The sequence below is a fragment of the Castor canadensis genome, chromosome 15, assembly GCF_047511655.1.
Source record: "Castor canadensis chromosome 15, mCasCan1.hap1v2, whole genome shotgun sequence".
NCBI classification, from domain to species: Eukaryota; Metazoa; Chordata; class Mammalia; order Rodentia; family Castoridae; genus Castor; species Castor canadensis.
The window spans coordinates 81,086,536-81,105,837 of NC_133400.1; the positions used below are offsets into that span (position 1 = coordinate 81,086,536).

Below are 19,302 nucleotides of genomic sequence, written 5' to 3' on the forward strand. Positions count from 1 at the left end.
TTACCTGTAGTGTTGGAGGCTGAAAAGAAATAAACCAGGGCCACGCATGGTGTTACATGCATGTAGTCCCAACTACACAGGGGACTGAGGCAGGAGGATCAAAAGTTCAAGACCACTATGGGCAACCTACTGAGACCCTGTCTTAAAATAAAATTTAAAAAGATGGGATGTAGAGGTAGAGTGTATGCCTAGCTGTGTTCAATCTTCAGTACCACACAAAAAAAAGAAAGAAAGAAAGGATCCCAAAATACAAATAAATTAGCGCAGGAAAAATACTTTGATAAATTCGTATGCCATTAAGATATGGTCCTTGTGATTATAATCTCGATCAGTATGTAAGCTTACAAAGAGTATGACAACCAGCTTGAGGCAGTCCGGGTTGTGTCATGTGGCCTGAGTGGAGGCACTGAGCCTTTAACCTATCCCAGTTAGACTTTAGGACTCTGTTTCCTGAGTCATCTCAGGATGGAGAACCCTCAAAGCTAGAGTGCTTGCCTAATATGGACAACAGCCTGAGTTCAATCCTCAGCATCACAGGAAAAAGAGCAAAAGAGGGAGGGAGAGGAGGAAAGAAAGGAAAAGCCTAAGGCTACCCCATGCAGTGCAGGAGAGTCCATGCTGAATGACCCTGTTTTGTAGTATGTCAGACAGATTAGCTCCTTAGGTTAGAAAGATTTGCTCACAGCACGGATTTCAGACTGAGAGTCCAGCAGAAGTCCAAAGTTGCTTGCTGTTTAGAAACCACTGGGGGTCAGTTGTAACTGGCCTTCCTGACTGCAGTGTGTTGACATAATAGAGCAGAAGGGCCTGAAATCTCTCCTCACCAATTCTAAGTTACGATGGAGAATAGTCCTTAAATGGCATCAAAATCCTAAATTCTGCATATTGAAAAGTTACTGATTTCTCTGTTCAGTCCCAGGCATTGCCCTCTCCTTTTAAATTTAAGTATGGTCTCATGTTCTATGTAGTGTTTACATTATTTGAGGAATTCAGAAGAGGGAGAGCTGGGGGCTCTTCAGGAGATGATAGGGACGCTGGTTTGAGAAGGGAGTGTTGGAACCTGAAGCTGTTGTCAGCTCTATAGACTGAGCATGTGTTTTACCTGGAAAGAAGGCTGCTTTCTCACCTGGGTTGGGGGAGCAGGTAAAGGATGGGTGCCGAGCACCCCAATGAGCAGAGCTGCTGCTGGTCCTCCATGGGAGGAGGGCTGGTCCCAGATAGGCATCAGCATCAGAAGAAGGGCTATGTGTGGCCAGGAGGAAGGGGCATGGCTAGACGTTTCCTGTCTTAATCATTTCCTTCCAGCTTAGCACAAAGCTCAGATTTCTTTTTCTTCTTTTTCTCTCTCTTTCTTTCTCTCTTTTTAATTTTTTTGATGAACTAAAGTTTCCCTTGTCTGCCTAATTTCCATTCTAGAAGTTTTTTCCTTCGTGCCTCCATTGCTGCTGCACAGCCTTAACCCTCACAGCACATCCGGGGCTCATGGCTGCCTGACTGCTGTTGGCAGTAATGCATGCATGGCACCTGACTCTTCCTGGTCTCTCCTTGCAGAGGAGCAGTGTTGGGAGTGTCACACGTGGGCAGGGTCCTGAAGCCACTTTAGATTTCCCAAACCACTGGAACCCAGTCACCGTACAGAACTGTGGTTCTCTGCATTTGTTCCTACCCTCAAAGGTGAACACAGTGGACCTGCCTCCTTGAGCAGACTTCGAGGAGGATGGGCAGTGTTCAGGAATTGGGGGCTCCTCAGCAGACACACACGCATCTACCCGTGTTCAAGAGTGGCGGTGGCCGTCTCATATCTGTGTCTCTGTGTCTCTGTACTGTAGAACCCTGCCATCCCCATGCAGAAGCTGCAGGACATCCAGAGAGCGATGGAGCTTCTGTCTGCATGCCAGGGCCCAGCCAGGAACATTGATGAGGCTGCCAAGCGCAGATACCAGTTCTGGGACACACAACCAGTACCCAAACTGAGTGAGTAAGCTCTTCTACTACTCTTCCTAAAACAAAGAGGCGCAGATCGCGGTCAAAACAGTCAAGTGGTACCTTATAAGCCTGAACCCTGAGTTCACCCCCAGTACTGCAACCAAATCAAAGACACACAAGAGGGCTGGGCATGACAGCTCAACCTGTAATGCTAGCAGTTTAGGAGGGGGCGATTGGAAGGATCGAGGTTTGAGGCCAGTCCAAGCAAAAAGTTAGCAAGACCCCATCTCAACCAATAAACTGGGCATGATGGCTAACATCTGTAATCCCAGCTACACAGGTAGGTCCAGGCCAGCCCCAGCAAAAATATACAATACCCTATCTTAATGCTTAAGCCACATCTCCAGCAAAGGAAGAATATTCTTTAGAATGAATTTATACCAGGCTGTCTTCAACTTGCACATGAGCTTATGCAGTGAAGATAAGAGTGTCCACTTTAGGCAGAGGGACTGCAGCTGGCCTAAACCCTGGACCTGCAGAGAGGTTCTGTGACAGGAAGAACCAGACTCTGAGGCCCTTCACTCAGCAGGTGTTTGCTGAAACTGTTATTCAACGCTAGGCAAGCGTGGGACATGTGCTCTGGAGATGGTGATAGGAAAGTAGGACAGATGGTGGCCAGGCAAGGCAAGGAGGGAGGACGGGCTTCAGGTACTCAGGGAAGGCTGCTGAGCAAAACCAGTGTATAAGCCTCTGAGAAATTTCCAGCAGCCAGCTGGGACCCCAGAGGACAGGGCCTCTGCAGAGAAAGGCCCCACGAACACCCTGAGCCGGGGCAAGCCTTATGAGGTCATTGTGGCCTGAGCCCTGGGAGCAGGCCAGGGACAGGAAAGGTGGGAGGAGGCGAGGCGCAAAGCAGGCAGCAGCCATGAGGACGAGCCTGCGTTTTATTCCAGCTGCAAGGGACATTCCACAGAGGGTGAACTGGAGAAAGGAACTTGGAAATCTCTAGAGACCTGGATGACACAGACTAGCAGTGCAGATGGAAAAAAGTAACCAGTTTGGAAATTCATTTTTAAGTTTTGCTGCTGGGAGAGGCCAGAGGTCACTGAATCACACTATCCCCACTCTCACTTGTGAAAGATGCAGTGTGAAAAGGCTGTCATATTGAACCTACATCACTTACAATGGTGCTGTGTGATATATCCATAACCTAGGATTGAGGCTGAGAAATCAGTATCATTTCATGTCACCTTTGTCATTGAGTGGTACAGTAGTCCTCCTTTGATTTTTTTTTTTTTTATTCTATTGTTGTACTAGAGGTACATTGTGACATTTACAAACATCCTTACATAGATCATAGTTGAATTCACCCCTTGCATTCTCCTTTAACCTCCTTCTCCCCGTTCCTGGAATAGTTTAACAGGTTTCAGTTTTCCATTTTCATACATGAGTTCGTAAAGTTTCTCCCGCCCCCATCCTCCCGCACCCTCCTTTGGTTTAACTGGTGAGATAGCAGGTATCCCACACCACTGCTAGCGTTCCTCTTGTGGTCCAGAGGAAGCCAAAATAATAGCATATTTTTAAAGATTCTATTAAACCCAGCACCCTAAATCTGCTCTTATTTATATTGCTGACCATTTGGGATTGTCAGAAGACTTTTTAATACCTCCTTTGTTCTGTTTTTTTGTTTTTTTTTTTTCATTTCTCTCCTTCTCCAGATGAAGTCATAACGTCGCATGGTGCCATCGAGCCAGACAAAGACCATGTCCGTCAGGAGCCGTATTCTTTGCCCCAGGGGTTTATGTGGGACACCTTAGACTTGAGTAATGCCGAGGTGGTGAGTACAACTCTTTCCTTCACACCTGCACTCACAGAATGGCTTCCGAGGTGGCCCTGGGCTCCGAAGTGAGGACGCACGCTTTATCTTGCAGCTCAAGGAGTTATACACGCTGCTGAATGAGAACTACGTGGAGGATGACGACAACATGTTCCGCTTTGACTATTCGCCAGAGTTCCTGCTGTGGTGTGTCCCCCAGGGACCGTGGGTGGGGGCGTTGACTGGGAGGTCTTTGGTCTCTCCTGTGTTCTTGGACCCTAAATGGTGCCTGGTTTTCTTGTCCACCCCAATTTCAGGGCTCTGCGTCCCCCAGGCTGGCTCCTGCAGTGGCACTGTGGGGTCCGAGTGTCTTCAAATAAAAAACTAGTAGGGTTCATCAGTGCCATCCCAGCAAACATTCGGATTTATGACAGGTATGTGCTGAAGGCTTGTCTGTGTCAGCTCTTGTGTTTCTTTCCCAAGAATTAGCATGGGCTTTTAAAAATTAACTCAGTGTGGGCTGTGATAGCAGGGGAGACTGTGTGCAGGGGGGATTACATAGGGGCTTTTGCTCGATTTTGCTACAAACCTAAAAACTCTAGAAGTTGGGTGCATGAATTTGTTTTAAAAAAAAGAAAAAAAAAATAGCCAGACACAGGTGTCTCTCGCCTGTAATTCTAGCTACTCAGCAGGCAGAGATCAGGAGGATTATGGTTTGAAGTCAGCCCAGGGGAATAGTTCATGGGACCCTATCTTGAAAATGCTAACACAGGAAAGGAGTGATGGAGTGGCTCAATTGATAGAGCACCTGCCTAGCAAGCGTGAGACCCTGAGTTCTCACCCCAGTGCTGCCAGGAAAAAAAAAAAAGGAAAACTTAGATTGTGAGCCAAAAGAAAAATGAGAACAGCGGTGTCTGTCTGTCCCTCCATCTGTCTCTCTTCCCTCCCTCCCTTTCTCTTTTTCTTTTCCTTGAAGTCTCATACACATGTATGTTTTTTGTACATAGACACATACTTGTATGTATATGTCAGAATAAACAAAAATTATAAACAGATACTTCAAATCTATTTCTGGAAAAAAGAATACTGAAAAAATTTGGGAGGGCTAAAAATTTTTTCTCTGTCAGATAAGACTGTTACATTTTGGCTCTGGTCTCCATCCCAGAAAGTCAAACATCAGCTATGAAAATCAAAGGTCTAATGTGTGCTAGGGCCATGTGTCTTGCAGTATTTAGGTTCGCTTATTTACTGATGAAGCATGTGACCTCAGGGAATATTGTGGGCGAAACAAAATGCCTGCCTACCTGAAGCAGAGCCATTGCTGAGCTTTGAAGTGCTTGGAGGTTTATAGAAAAGAGGCAGCTCTGGTCCAGTCAAGACCCCTCTCAGGAATCCTGGGGATTTGTTTCATGTTCCAGGATGACATCTTTTCAGATTCTGGGTCAGGGTACCCTAGTGATTGCCGTAATTATACCCAGGAAAAACAAACACAGAAATTTTGAGGTACATCTGATCCAGTTTCTAAAATGAAAACTTTTGTGTGGCTTTTTGGGTTGTTTTTGACAGTACTGAAATTTGAACTCAGAGCCTTTCCCTTGCTATCACTTAAGCCATACCCCCAGCCCTAGAAAGAAAACTTAAAAAGAAAACCCAATTCTTAAAGTTAGAACAAAGAGGTTGATTCTTCCTGACCTAAAGTTAACATCATGTTGGCAGAGGAAAAACTGTTTCAGTCTGAATTTGTGAAATGTCTACATGATGGAATGTTAACATTGTGTTAAAGGATGTCTTCCACTTTCTTATTGTTCAAAACTTTATAAAAGTAACATCTTTTTTTTTTAAATGTGTTCATCTTGTGTTCAATCTAATTTTCAACATTTTTATTCCTTAGTGTGAAGAGGATGGTAGAAATCAACTTTCTTTGTGTTCATAAGAAATTGAGGTCAAAACGGGTAGCCCCAGTGTTAATTCGAGAAATAACCAGGAGAGTGAACCTGGAAGGGATCTTTCAGGCTGTGTACACCGCTGGCGTGGTTCTGCCTAAGCCAGTGGCCACATGCAGGTAACAACACCACATCCCTACCTCACCTCTTCCAAGCCTACTGCCATGTTGCTAGAAGCATTGTTCTCAGGCGTAACTCAGAGAGGTCTTACCTTACTAAGTATGTGTTATTTGTTAGTAGCAGAGATGGGAACCAGAAACTAGGACCATTGAGACCAGTTCATCACATAGTCACTTGGTGATTAAAAAATGTTTTTCACATTTTTGTGGGAATGATGCTGGATCTGTTTCTTTCTTGCTGTTTGTGTGTGGGGAACATCACACACAGATCCTGAAATGTCCAGTGTCAGGCTACTTTCTTTCCACATCTACACTCAGTTTTCTACCATGCTCTGTAGCACTGCCGAACTGTTCCAAAGTCTGGTAAGTGTCAGTAGAAAAGCTCCAGGTTTGCGTGTTTGTTGAGTGAGAAGAAGGCTTAAGCTTTATTTGTAGGACTCCATTAGTTCTAATCAAGTTCTCAAAGGTTATCCCAGTGGGAAAATAGACCGCCACAGACTAAGCTGTTTCCAAGACACCCAGAGTTTGTTTCTCTTTCTGTTGACTCAATAGGAAGCTTCAAATAAACATAGTATAAGATGTCAAACTGTAAAAATGCTATAACCATTTATTAGTAACCAGGAAAAAAGATGTCATCGGTATATTTTCCTACAAATCATTTATTCTATTATCTAAAGTGGAATCACTTAAATTCAAGCTAGTTTCTTAAAAAAAAAAAAAAGAAGAATGCTTTCTTTGGTAGATATCCTACCACAGCATAGTTTACTTATTTAGAGGAAATATTCTCGTTTTTTTAAACTTTTTTGGTTTGCCTTTTATAGACTTACAGTGTCATTAAACGCTTGCATACTAGGACATGAATGATGTTTGAAGTTTTCAGATTCCTTTTTAGTGTAAAACATGAAAGGCTGTACACCCCACAGGAACATAACTAGGAATGCAAGACATTTTACAGATTAAAAAAAATTGATAAAATTATTGTGTGGGAAGATGAGCATTGAGTAGACATTTCTGAACTCCCGAGAAGAGATAGAGTGAATGAAAATGTGTGGAGTTAGAAATCAATTAGAATTTAAAATCTTTGTTGTATTCCAGATACTGGCATCGATCCCTCAATCCCAGAAAGTTGGTAGAAGTGAAATTTTCTCACCTGAGTAGAAATATGACGTTACAGAGAACAATGAAGCTTTACAGACTCCCGGATGTAAGTAAGCATGGCTGGCAGTTCTTTGAAGCTGTCACAACTCAAGCTTTTAATGCAGAAAAGGATTCTCTGCAGTAGTCTACAAATGGTCCTGTGTGTCTGAGGAAGGGGATCTTAACTAAAAAGACCACAGAGAACTCAGGAGCTAGAAAAGTATGAGAGCTTATTTGGAAATACCAGGGTTTTTGTTTTGTTTTGTATTTTAATTTCTTGAGTTTGTAACTGATGAAACTGAATGCAAATCAAGTAAGTTTTGAAATTTTGAGTGTTTATAATCTATTAAGTAATAGAGAAGAAGAGTTCAGGCTGCTACTGATTTCTTAATGCCATACAACTAGGGGATCAAGCTTACAAGAGAGCTCCAGGGAGTGCAAAAATATGCTTCATTAGTTACCATCCTTTTTTTTTGGCAGTACTGTGGTTCGAACTCAGGGCCTCATGCTTGCTAGGCATGGGCTCTACTGCTTAAGCCACTCCTCCAGAGCTGTTTTTTTTTTGTATCTGTGTGTTGGGTTTTTTGGAGATAGGGTTTCATGAACTATTTGCCTGGGGTTGCGTTCGAACCACAGTTCTCCTTCTGAGTATCTAGGATTATAGGCTTGAGTCCCCTGCACCCAGCTAGTTACCATCTTTTTAAACTAGCACATTTCTCTTCTTTCTCTCTCTAGTGATACTGGGGCTTGAACTCAGCCTCATGCTTACTAGGAGCACTTTACCACTTGAATCACACTTCCAGTACTTTTGCTTCTAGTTTTTCCAGATAGGCTCATGCAGTAACATTGCCAGGCTGGCCTTGAACCACAACCCTCCCTCTGCCTCCTGAGTAACTGGGACCACACACACACACCATCACACTGAGCTGGTTTTTGAGATAGGGTCTCAGTAACTTTACCCTAGCTGGCCTTGAACCATGATCCTTCTGTCTGCATCTCCCAAGTAGCTGGATTACAGCTGTGCACCAGGATGTCTGGCCAAAATTGCCTCTCTCAAATGTACTTTCCAGTCTTGCTTTATTTGGGGCTTGTATGATATGTTATTTATCTTTTGCTCTATACCAAGATTATCACAAATTGAGATGCTTAAAACAGCAAGTGTACTTTTTTTTTTTTAAAACTTTGTAGTGCTGAGGATTGAATTCAGGACCTTGCACATGCTAGGCAAGCTCTCTACCACTCAGCTACATCCCCAGCCCACCATACTTTTTTTTTTTCTTTCTTTCAGTACTAGAGCTTGAACTCAGACATGCTTGTTAGTCAGGCATTCTACTACTGGAGCCATTCCACCAGTCCCCCAGACCTTATTCTTGCAAAGGTTCTGTGGGTCAGGAGTGTAGGGACTACTTAACTGGGTTCTGTGCTTCTGGGTCTGTTAAAAGTGTTACCCAGCTGTCAGCCAGGGCTGCGGTGTCATCTGAAACTTGACTGGGAAGGGTTCACTTCCAAGCTCACATGGTTGTGAGCAGGACTGACTTCCTGAGTAACTGGTAGACTGAAGGCTGCCACAGCTGCCCTCAGTTCTTTGTCATATGGGCTTCCCATAGAGCCTAGCTCACACATGGCAGCTGGTTCACTCAAGCCAGTGAGAGGCAGCTTGTTTTGCAAGTCAGAACCCAGTCCTAAAAGTGACAGTCACTGCTGCCATTTCTATTGGTTAGCAGCAAATCACAGGTTCCACCTACACCCAACAGAAACAGATCACACAAAGCATGAACTTCAGGAGGACAGATCGCTGGGGGCCATCTTCGAATCTGTCCAACTTGAATGAAATTTTTTGCCTGAACTTTTACTAATTCAGTGCAAACCGAAATAAAAACTGCAAGCATGCCTATTATTTTCACTAGGAGCTAATGTTCTACCTTGATCTTCCCAAGTTTCAGCTTATTAACGCCAAAGCAATCTAGTTTATGTATAGGGAAAACATCCACTTACATGTAGACTGCCTAGAATAGGAGTTTTGTTATCTTATCACTGGTTTACTGGTTTATACAGGATGATTGGAATTTAAGGTGTTAGAAGTGCTTTTGACCTGACTAAGCCTTTGTAATTTTGTATAAAAATCAGTACTCTCATGGATAACAAAGATGGGGAAAAGCTGGTTATAAATCACTGTCAGCACTGGCTGTAAAAGCAGACTTTGACATCTTCTTTATAGTTGGCCTGGGTTCCTTGTATAGCAACCATGCTGTCATAGTGACTGCCCTTCCCCTGCCCTAGTAAACTGAAGTTTATAATATGCTTTCCCATATATTATTCAGTTTATTCTTGTAACCTTTTGAAGTTAGTACTTCTTATCCCTGTTATACAGATGGAGAAGCTGAGGCTTGTGGAGGCTGACACTTAGGCAAGGACACATCTCCACGTGGAGGACTGGGGTTGCAAGCCCCAGACACTGTTGTTCCCCATTAGGCCTCTTTGCTTCTGACACGCCCCCAGTAGGGGCCCCAAGCCCAGGCCCACCACATGTCCCACTGTGTGGTCATTGCAGTGCAGGTGAGGACAGAAAAGGACAGTTGTTAAGGTCCACATGTTCCATTCTCCACTCCCCATGTGCAGGCATAGGAAAGGAAAATGAGGAATAATTAGTAGAAAAACAGAGAGGGCAAAAGAAATGGAAGTACCAATACTAAAAAATTAGAAGGTGCCAATAGGAATCACCTGGGTGCCTCTTGAGTTAAAGGTGACTGGATGGTACCACTGCTAGCGATCCAGGTGTTTAAGAATATTTTTGTAGTGCTGGGTAAAAAGAACCTTATTGACTACAAGTTTCTGTATGGTTCAGTCTCAGCTTCTGATTTGTCACTACTATTTCTGCTACAGTCCTTTCTCTAGGCCTTATTCACAGACTTCTGAACCTAGGAGTTCACATTTATCAGGGCCAACCATGTGCTGGACATTGAACATCCCTCACCATCACAGGAAGGCAGGCCATTATCCCCACGTCACAGAAGAGGACGTGGGAACATGAGGCTGACGTACCCAGAGCCTGCTGTGCAGGTGCAATGCAGCAACACACACCATGAGCTACCGTTTCCTAAACTTCTGGATTCCCAAGAAACACATCTTCACACAACTCCCGATCGTGTGGGTGTGCGTCCTTAAAGGAAAGGAATTTGGAGCAGATAAAAAGTGCAAGAAGCCAAATTAATTAATCTGACGAGGTGCTGGCTTTGCTGTAGGGTGTGCTTGCTAAGACGTGTCCCAGGGTGCAATCAGATGCTGTTTTTAGAGAGCAGCGTCTGATGTCCTTCTGAAATCATATTATCAACATAATCACTGCTTACATCTCTTCTCTGGAATCTTGGCTCTAAAGCACTTCATGCCACATAGTTTGACAGGTAACACTACTTTTGTGTATTTTAATAGAGCACTGAGATGTAATTCCTTAAGTACTTACAGATTTCTACGCACAGAGTTCAACAAGTAATGGATGTTAGTTGGGCCCTGGGAAAGTATATCTGACTGAGATACAGAATTTACTTATGAAATACAACATTTTCTTATTAGCTAGAAATCTTTCTTTGCTTTTTATTGACCCCTCAGAAAACATGACTACTTTATTCTATTCAATTATACAAAAGGTTATCATGTTTATCTAAGTTTAAATTTTCCTTCTTAACATCTATAGTTTATTTCACATTTAAAAGTTTCATTCTTCTGTACATTTTGTAGCCAGTGCTGGTCAGCAGGAGTAAATATTTTTTCCGTTTTCTAGGCCATTGTTTTTATTTGTTTGTTTGTTTAGCAGATTTACTCTTAATACTCTTCTGCTTCAATGCTTCTGTTATACCTTGTTTGAAGTTTCTGATCATTTCTATCTTTATCCAAACATTTGATTTCATTGAGTCCTTGTGTAAACTTTACTACCTGTTTTCTAACTCTCTATGACTTAAGATAGCATTTCTCCCAAGTGTGGCTTAGGGACCCCTGACAGTCCTTAGATCTTTGAATCTATGATGTCAACACTGTTTTCATAGTGACACTTAAGTATGATATTCATTTTTGCTTTCATCTTCTTATGAGTGTACTTTCATCTTTCAGGGGCTATATAGAATGTACTTATGTTTTTCTTTTGGGTTTTCTTTTTTTTTTTTTTTGGCAGTACTGGGGTTTAAACAGAGGGCCTCACATTTGCTAAGCAGGCAGGGTCTTGCACATGCTAGGAAAATGCTCAACCACTGAGCTACATCCCAGGCCCAAGAGAAAATAATTTTTACATGACTGTGGTATACAAGACATTTTTTATGGTTTTGATCTTTTCACAACCATTTAGAAATGCATAGTTATTTTATTTCCAATTGGGACTGGATATTTCTAACTTGTTGGCTTTGAGAGCCACAAAAAGACCAAGTATAAATTGTCTATTAAATGCCAAGGACTTATATACCCTAGATTTGAATTATTAAATGGTACTTAGGCTGCAGTACTATGACCTTATTGCACAGGTCATCATCAAACAGCCTGTAGTAGAAACCAAGCTGAGAACTGTTGGGTCTGTGTAGGGCATGCATCCTCCCAGCTCTCACTTTCCCCTCCCCCACACTAATCAATAACCAATCAGCGCTATATGTCACAGACTCGTTGATCCATCAGCACAGCTACCAAGAGTTGTTCAGAGCTGGCACTCAAGATAAAAACTTATTCTCCCCCATGGACTTCTACCTAGAGGCCTACAGGAATTATGATCTTACTCTATAGGAAATTTTTTATTTGAAAATATTTACGAATCATGGAGGACAGAAAAGATATATTAATAATATTTGTATGTTGTTATTTGTTTCCTAAAATTTATCCAGTATTACTGGAAGGGAAAAATATATCAAGTTTATTGGGGGAAAAGTAAAACTACATTTCTCAGTTTTAAATGTTTGACTTGTTGGGTTTTCTCATGTCTCGTGTCAACTTCCCTGGCATCCGACTGGTCCTAGAGAGCCAAAGTGATGTCAGGAGCTATTTTTGAGGATACTCAGTCGAACAAATTCAAGTGGGGACCTGTCCTGACCTGTAGGCATCTTAGTCCTATGGCCTGGTTTTAAAATGTTAAAGCCCTGGGGAAGTGACTTAAATGCCTTCTCTGATCACCTTTTAATTAAAAGATACACCATGCTGGATTGGTGGTACACACCTAAAATCCCACCATGGAGCGGAGGCTTAGGCAGGAGGATTGTTTTAGGCCAGCCTGGGCTACATAGCAAGACTCTGCCTCAAAAAAATAAAAACCATAAAAACCTGTATATCATGAAAGCCAAGCCCAGTACTTAGTTGCTATGCTCCTTTAGAAAATACCTGACTATGAAAATGTTTGCCGTCCCATCTTGACCAGTATTACTATTTTTGTTCAAGAGAAAAAATCATGACATCATTTCATGGGCTGTTGAATAAAATATGTTCCCCAACTGTATTCCCAAAATGTCAGATTAGTAGTTTTAAAACAGATACCCAAGAACTCATGCAATTGTTATGCCTCGTCATGCCGAGTGTTAAAGTTCACAGCGCTGTGCATAAATCAACTTAGTGTTCCCTTCGACTTTGTTGGATTATGAGTGGTGCTGACCAAAGACTGACACATGGAGACATGAAGATAGGCCACGTTGTCTAGAATATTTTAACCCGGCATCTCCCAAACGTTAACGTAAACCAAGATTCTGCAGTTCCAATAAACTCCCATGGGATATTGATACTCTGAGTCTTTGGACCACACTTTGGGTATGAAATAATTTTATCCCTCTTACATTTAAACTCATGGATTGAATTGTTTTCCTTCTAACAAGGTTACAAAGACTTCTGGTTTGAGACCAATGGAACCAAAAGATATCAAAGCAGTTCAAGAATTAATCAACAGTTACCTGAAACAGTTTCATCTAGCTCCTGTGATGGATGAAGAGGAAGTAGCCCACTGGTTCCTGCCGCAGGAGCACATAATCGACACGTTTGTAGTGGAGGTAAAGATAAGTTCATAAGATGATAAAGGAATATGCAAACACTGTGCCCTAAAGCTTATTTTCCAGAAGGACCATGGCCTGCCCATCTCCTTCCTCTTCTTCCATGACTAGTACTTGTAGACTGAGTTTCTGCTCATCCTGAAAGAGCCACATCTTACAGTTTCCATCTTGAATGAGCTCAGTTTTACCACTTATTAATAGGAAATTAGGATGCTCTTTTGTTCCTTCTATGATTGTCTCTCCCTCCGGCCCCCCCCTCCTTTGGCAGTATTGGGGTTTGAACTCAGGGCCTTATGCTTGCTGTGCAAGTGCTCTACCACTTGAGACCCACCACCAGGCCTTTAGTTTTATTTTCATTTATGGTCTCTTGCTTGGGCTAACCTCAGACAGTGATCCTCCTACTTCTACCTCCCAAGTAGCTGGGATGTGTGTGCCAACCCACTCACTCAGCACTTTTCCCGTTTTTGAAAAGCCAGCTTAGATGACCTCATCCTGGGTGGCAGTCCCTCAAAGTTTAATATTCTTTTTGTTTTTGTAAAACTGTTGGAAATGAACTGCCTTTGGATGGGATGCTGTGCATTTAACCACTTAGGGAAGGAGAAGTAAAAGTCTAGACTGTATGATTATTGGTCATATGAATTTAACATCATGCTTTTTCAACCTTGTTTTGCAAAGCCTGGAATTTGTTGTTCAGGTGTTATCTCACTTGGAAGCTCTTTGGGTTCAGGTGCGGTTGAACTGAGAAGTTGGGAAGTTGGAAGTCTGGTCCCATCAGTTGTAAACAGAAGTGTTTACTCAGGACTATTAGGCATTGTCTGGATGTAGGATCACAGGCCCAGTAGGTAATAAATAGATCCACACTGGGGTGACTGAAGGATACTTCTGAAGGATTTCTTCATTTTTCTGTTTCTAAACTCTTACTTTTAAAACAATACAAGAGTGGCCATCTCTTTGTTGAGACAGGATCTTACTATGTAGCCTAGGCTGGCCTCAAATTCATGATCCTTCTGCCTCAGTCTCCTGAGTGCTGGATCATAGGTGTGTATCGTCACATCTGTGTTTTTCTAGGGGCAGCACATCTGAAGCTTTCTAATCTCAGACTCCTTTGCTCTCTAAAATATTGTATCTCCAGAGAGCTTGCGTTTTTATGGACTATAGATTTTTCCCATATTCAGAATTTAAATTTTTGATTTTTATTATTTCATGTAATGATGTAACAAAAAAAAATCACTTGTGTGTTACCTAAAGCACATTTTATATAAAAAAATAACTTTCCAAACCACAAAATAGTGAAAGAATAATTTTACATTTTTGCAAATCTCACTGCTGTGGGACTTAATACAAAATAACCCCAAGCATTCATCTGTATGCTTTCAGTCTATCATGGTATACTGTTTTGATTGAAGTTTGTGAAGAATATATTTCACATGAATTCGCATGAAGTATTGAAGATTTGGAAAGGAATGAGCATTTTTAACTGCCTTTTCAGATAACTGTAGATATTCCCTTACCTGAACTCATACTCATGTCAGTGAACTTTTTATACTCTATTACATTAAAATTTGTCTGTCCTGTTGATTTTTTTTTTCCCCTTTCTTGGTATTGGGGATTAAATCCAGGAGCTCACACATGCTAAGTAGATGCTCTACCACTGAGCTATGTCTTGTGACTCTTTTACCCATTCCTGAGTTTGTAACATCATGCACTGGTCATTTGGAAAATAGTGCTTCACTAAGTTACATCGGTCTTTTAAGCACTGACATTTCCTTAATAGACATCACACTATCACATTCATGGACATCTGTCTCTTCCACCTTTATCATTAGAAAAAGTGTATGTCACTCACGATGGAGGATACAGGTTTTTCAAAACAATAACTTGCATATGGAAGCTCACATTTTATCTTTGGAGTTTTTTTCTGGAAGTGATATGCTCACATCATCATTCATTTTCAAGAAAATGTACCAAATACCAAGTCTGAATGCGCTTAGTTTGTCAGTTCAACTTTGAATAGTGTTCCGGGAAAACAGGGCTAGTTCAGCTCTCACTCAGTTGCCTTCTCCTGGAAGACAGCCTCAGTCCTTGGAGCTCAGATTCCTGAAAGCACATCACTGTTCCCTAAAGGTAGAGAACTGACATGTTAGCCTGGGACTTTTTGTTTTTAGGACCTTCTGCTTTCTAAGAACTTTATGCAAATTACTGGCTAGCACTTGGGCTAAAGTTCCATCCAGTTCTGTGCTCTTCCTGGCTTCCACCCAGCACAACATAAGGGGTTCAAATTGGGCTGCAGAGAAAGAAGTCTGACTTGTGGCTTTCTGTTTGGAAAGAAACTTATGGTGCCAGTCAGAGAGCACTGAGTTAGCTAAAAGCAGTTTGTTCAAGGAGACACCTGACGTCACCTTTGTCCCTTAGAGCTCCAGTGGGAAACTGACTGACTTCCTGAGCTTCTACACGTTGCCCTCTACGGTCATGCACCACCCTGCTCATAAGAGCCTCAAAGCTGCCTACTCCTTCTACAACATTCACACCGAGACACCCCTGCTGGACCTCATGAATGACGCACTCATCATAGCTAAGTTGGTGAGTGCTTGCTTGTCCCTTTTTGTGCTGTTTGGTTGGCCAAATATGTATGTGAAAATATGTAAAATATCTCATGGCATTTTCTTCCACATGGGTAAGATTCAATGTGAGATTTTCTTTTTACACTATTAACAGTGGAAGAATGTTGCTAAAAGTTTCTTTAAAACTTTAGTGGCTGTTTTTGTCATTTATTTTATTGCAACTTAACAAATAAGATATTTTGTACAAATCAGAAACATAGTGACCCTTTTTATACAGAAAACCCTTGTGCCAGTGACTCACTCCTGTAATCCTAGTTACTCAGGAGGCAGGGATCCAGGAGGATTGTGGTTCCAAGCCAGCGTGGGCAAATAGTTTTTGATGCCATATCTCAAAAATAGCCAACACAAAACAGGACTGGTAGAATGGCTCAAGTAGTAGAGCACCTGCCTAGCAAGCATGAGGCCCTGAGTTCAGACTCATGTACCATCCGCCCTCCCCGCCATAAAAATATACAGAAAACCCATAACAGTATAAAAAAACAGTATCCCATAATATAAAGACAAGAGTAAATATTTGTGTTGCATTTTTGATTCAATTGAATGGTCTCTGAACTTTAAAGGAATTAAAGTAAACGTGCCATACTGTATCTGTTATTTTTCCCTTCCCTCAATCAAGAAGTTAGGTTCTTGCTACAAATAAAAGTTTTTCCTTTACAAAACATTTCAATCAGCAGGCAAAAATTTTGATGATACATACTGAATTTGGGAGAATAATTGTTCATGAAAAATTGGATGGAAACAGGATGTCAAAAATGTCTTCCTTGCTTGCATTTCTCTAGTATTGGATTATTGAAAACATTTGTTTTTACAAATCTGTTCCTTCTGGATCCCCACGTCAATGTTATCGTCAGATTGCCTACTTGTTTGCAACTCCTCCAAAATGGTCAATAATAAAACCCCAAGGAAAAAAATTTAGGAGCTTCTTTTTTTGTCTCATTTTGCATAGGATTATCTACCATTTTAAAAACATTTAATTTTCCCCATGAAAATTTTATTTCTCAGAATCAGCCCAAGATAAATATACTATGTAAAAGTCTACAACTTTGGTTCCCTCGCAGTAGCTTCAGCTAAATCAGGACTGAGAAGTGTCCATAATTAATAATCCTGGAGGTGGAACCATCTAGTCAACTGTTTCCTTCTGAAACAGAAGCAAAGTATTTTCTGAAAGCTTAAAAGGTTATTTTTATATCAATGCCAGCAATCAGAATACATTTTTTGATTCACATTTCTGAAATATCTTGCTGACATCCTTCAGATTCACCACTAGTTTTATTTATTTTTTTAATTGAATTTTTATTAGTGTATATTAGTTGTACAAAATAATGGGTTTCATTGTGACATTTTCATAATGCATATGCTTTGCATATACATGTATACTTTAATCATATTTACCCCTTGTTTTATTTTATTTTTTTTATTTTTATTTTATTTTATTTTCCTTTTTCTTTTATTCATATGTTCATACAAGGCTTGGTTCATTTCTCCCCCCTGCCCCCACCCCCTCCCTTACCACCCACTCCGTCCCCTCCCTCTTCCCTCCCCAATACCCAGCAGAAACTATTTTGCCCTTATTTCTAATTTTGTTGTAGAGAGAGTATAAGCAATAATAGGAAGAAACAAGGGTTTTTGCTGGTTGAGATAAGGATAGCTATACAGGGATTTGACTCACACTGATTTCCTGTGCGTGGGTGTTACCTTCTAGGTTAATTCTTCTTGAACTAACCTTTTCTCTAGTACCTGTTCCCCTTTTCCTATTGGCCTCAGTTGCTTTTAAGGTATCTGCTTTAGTTTCTCTGCGTTGAGGGCAACAAATGCTAGCTAATTTTTTAGGTGTCTTACCTATCCTCACCCCTCCCTTGTGTGCTCTCGCTTTTATCATGTGCTCATAGTCCAATCCCCTTGTTGTGTTTACCCTTGATCTAATGTCCACATATGAGAGAGAACATACGATTTTTTGTCTTTTGGGCCAGGCTAACCTCACTCAGAATTATGTTCTCCAAGTCCATCCATTTACCAGAGAATGATAACATTTCGTTCATCTTCATGGCTGCATAGAATTCCTTTGTGTATAGATACCACATTTTCTTAATCCATTCGTCAGTGGTGGGGCATCTTGGCTGTTTCCATAACTTGGCTATTGTGAATAGTGCTGCAATAAACATGGGTGTGCAGGTGCCTCTGGAGTAACAGTCTTTTGGGTATATCCCCAAGAGTGGTATTACTGGATCAAATGGTAGATCGATGTCTAGCTTTTTAAGTAGCCTCCAAATTTTTTTCCAGAGTGGTTGTACTAGTCTACATTCCCACCAGCAGTGTAAGAGGGTTCCTTTTTCCCCGCATCCTCGCCAACACCTGTTGTTGGTGGTGTTGCTGATGATGGCTATTCTAACAGGGGTGAGGTGGAATCTTAGCGTGGTTTTAATTTGCATTTCCTTTATTGCTAGAGATGGTGAGCATTTTTTCATGTGTTTTCTGGCCATTTGAATTTCTTCTTTTGAGAAAGTTCTGTTTAGTTCACGTGCCCATTTCTTTATTGGTTCATTAGTTTTGGGAGAATTGAGTTTTTTAAGTTCCCTATATATTCTGGTTATCAGTCCTTTGTCTGATGTATAGTTGGCAAATATTTTCTCCCACTCTGTGGGTGTTCTCTTCAGTTTAGAGACCATTTCTTTTGATGAACAGAAGCTTTTTAGCTTTATGAGGTCTCATTTATCTATGCTATCTCTTAGTTGCTGTGCTGCTGGGGTTCCATTGAGAAAGTTCTTACCTATACCTACTAACTCCAGAGTATTTCCTACTCTTTCCTGTATCAACTTTAGAGTTTGTGGTCTGATATTAAGAACCTTGATCCATTTTGAGTTAATCTTGGTATAGAGTGATATACATGGATCTAGTTTCAGTTTTTTGCAGACTGCTAACCAGTTTTCCCAACAGTTTTTGTTGAAGAGGCTGCTATTTCTCCATCGTATATTTTTAGCTCCTTTGTCAAAGATAAGTTGGTTATAGTTGTGTGGCTTCATAGCTGGGTCCTCTATTCTGTTCCACTGGTCTTCATGTCTGTTTTTGTGCCAGTACCATGCTGTTTTTATTGTTATTGCTTTGTAATATAGTTTGAAGTCAGGTATTGTGATACCTCCTGCATTGTTCTTTTGACTGAGTATTGCCTTGGCTATTCGTGGCCTCTTGTGTTTCCATATAAATTTAACAGTAGATTTTTCAATCTCTTTAATGAATGTCATTGGAATTTTGATGGGAATTGCATTAAACATGTAGATTACTTTTGGGAGTATCGACATTTTTACTATGTTGATTCTACCAATCCATGAGCATGGGAGATCTCTCCACTTTCTATAGTCTTCGTCAATCTCTTTCTTCAGAAGTGTATAGTTTTCCTTGTAGAGGTCTTTCACATCTTTTGTTAGGTTTACACCTAGGTATTTGATTTTTTTTGAGGCTATTGTAAATGGAATTGTTTTCATACATTCTTTTTCCGTTTGCTCATTGTTAGTGTATAGAAATGCTAATGATTTTTCTATGTTGATTTTATATCCTGCTACCTTGCTGTAGCTATTGATGGTGTCTACGAGCTTCTGAGTTGAGTTTTTTGGGTCTTTAAGGTATAGGATCATGTCATCTGCAAATAGGGATATTTTGACAGTTTCTTTACCTATTTGTATTCCTTTTATTCCTTCTTCTTGCCTAATTGCTCTGGCTAGGAATTCCAGTACTATGTCC

At 41.1% G+C, this 19,302-nt stretch overlaps 1 protein-coding gene across 3 annotated transcripts in view; it reads left to right on the forward strand.

Moving 5' to 3' along the window:
• The window catches only part of Nmt2 (N-myristoyltransferase 2), a 47,962-nt gene that overhangs the window by 25,794 nt on the left and 2,866 nt on the right, over positions 1–19,302 (forward strand). For all 3 annotated transcript variants that reach the window (XR_012442156.1, XM_074056604.1, XM_074056603.1), the window contains 8 exons: positions 1,830–1,974; positions 3,645–3,763; positions 3,858–3,949; positions 4,060–4,176; positions 5,634–5,804; positions 6,900–7,008; positions 12,776–12,946; positions 15,359–15,526. Coding sequence is in view for 2 of the 3 variants with exons in the window: in XM_074056604.1 (XP_073912705.1) it covers positions 1,830–1,974; positions 3,645–3,763; positions 3,858–3,949; positions 4,060–4,176; positions 5,634–5,804; positions 6,900–7,008; positions 12,776–12,946; positions 15,359–15,526 (1,092 nt within the window). In the remaining variant the exon portion in view is untranslated. The remainder of the gene's footprint in view (positions 1–1,829; positions 1,975–3,644; positions 3,764–3,857; positions 3,950–4,059; positions 4,177–5,633; positions 5,805–6,899; positions 7,009–12,775; positions 12,947–15,358; positions 15,527–19,302) is intronic.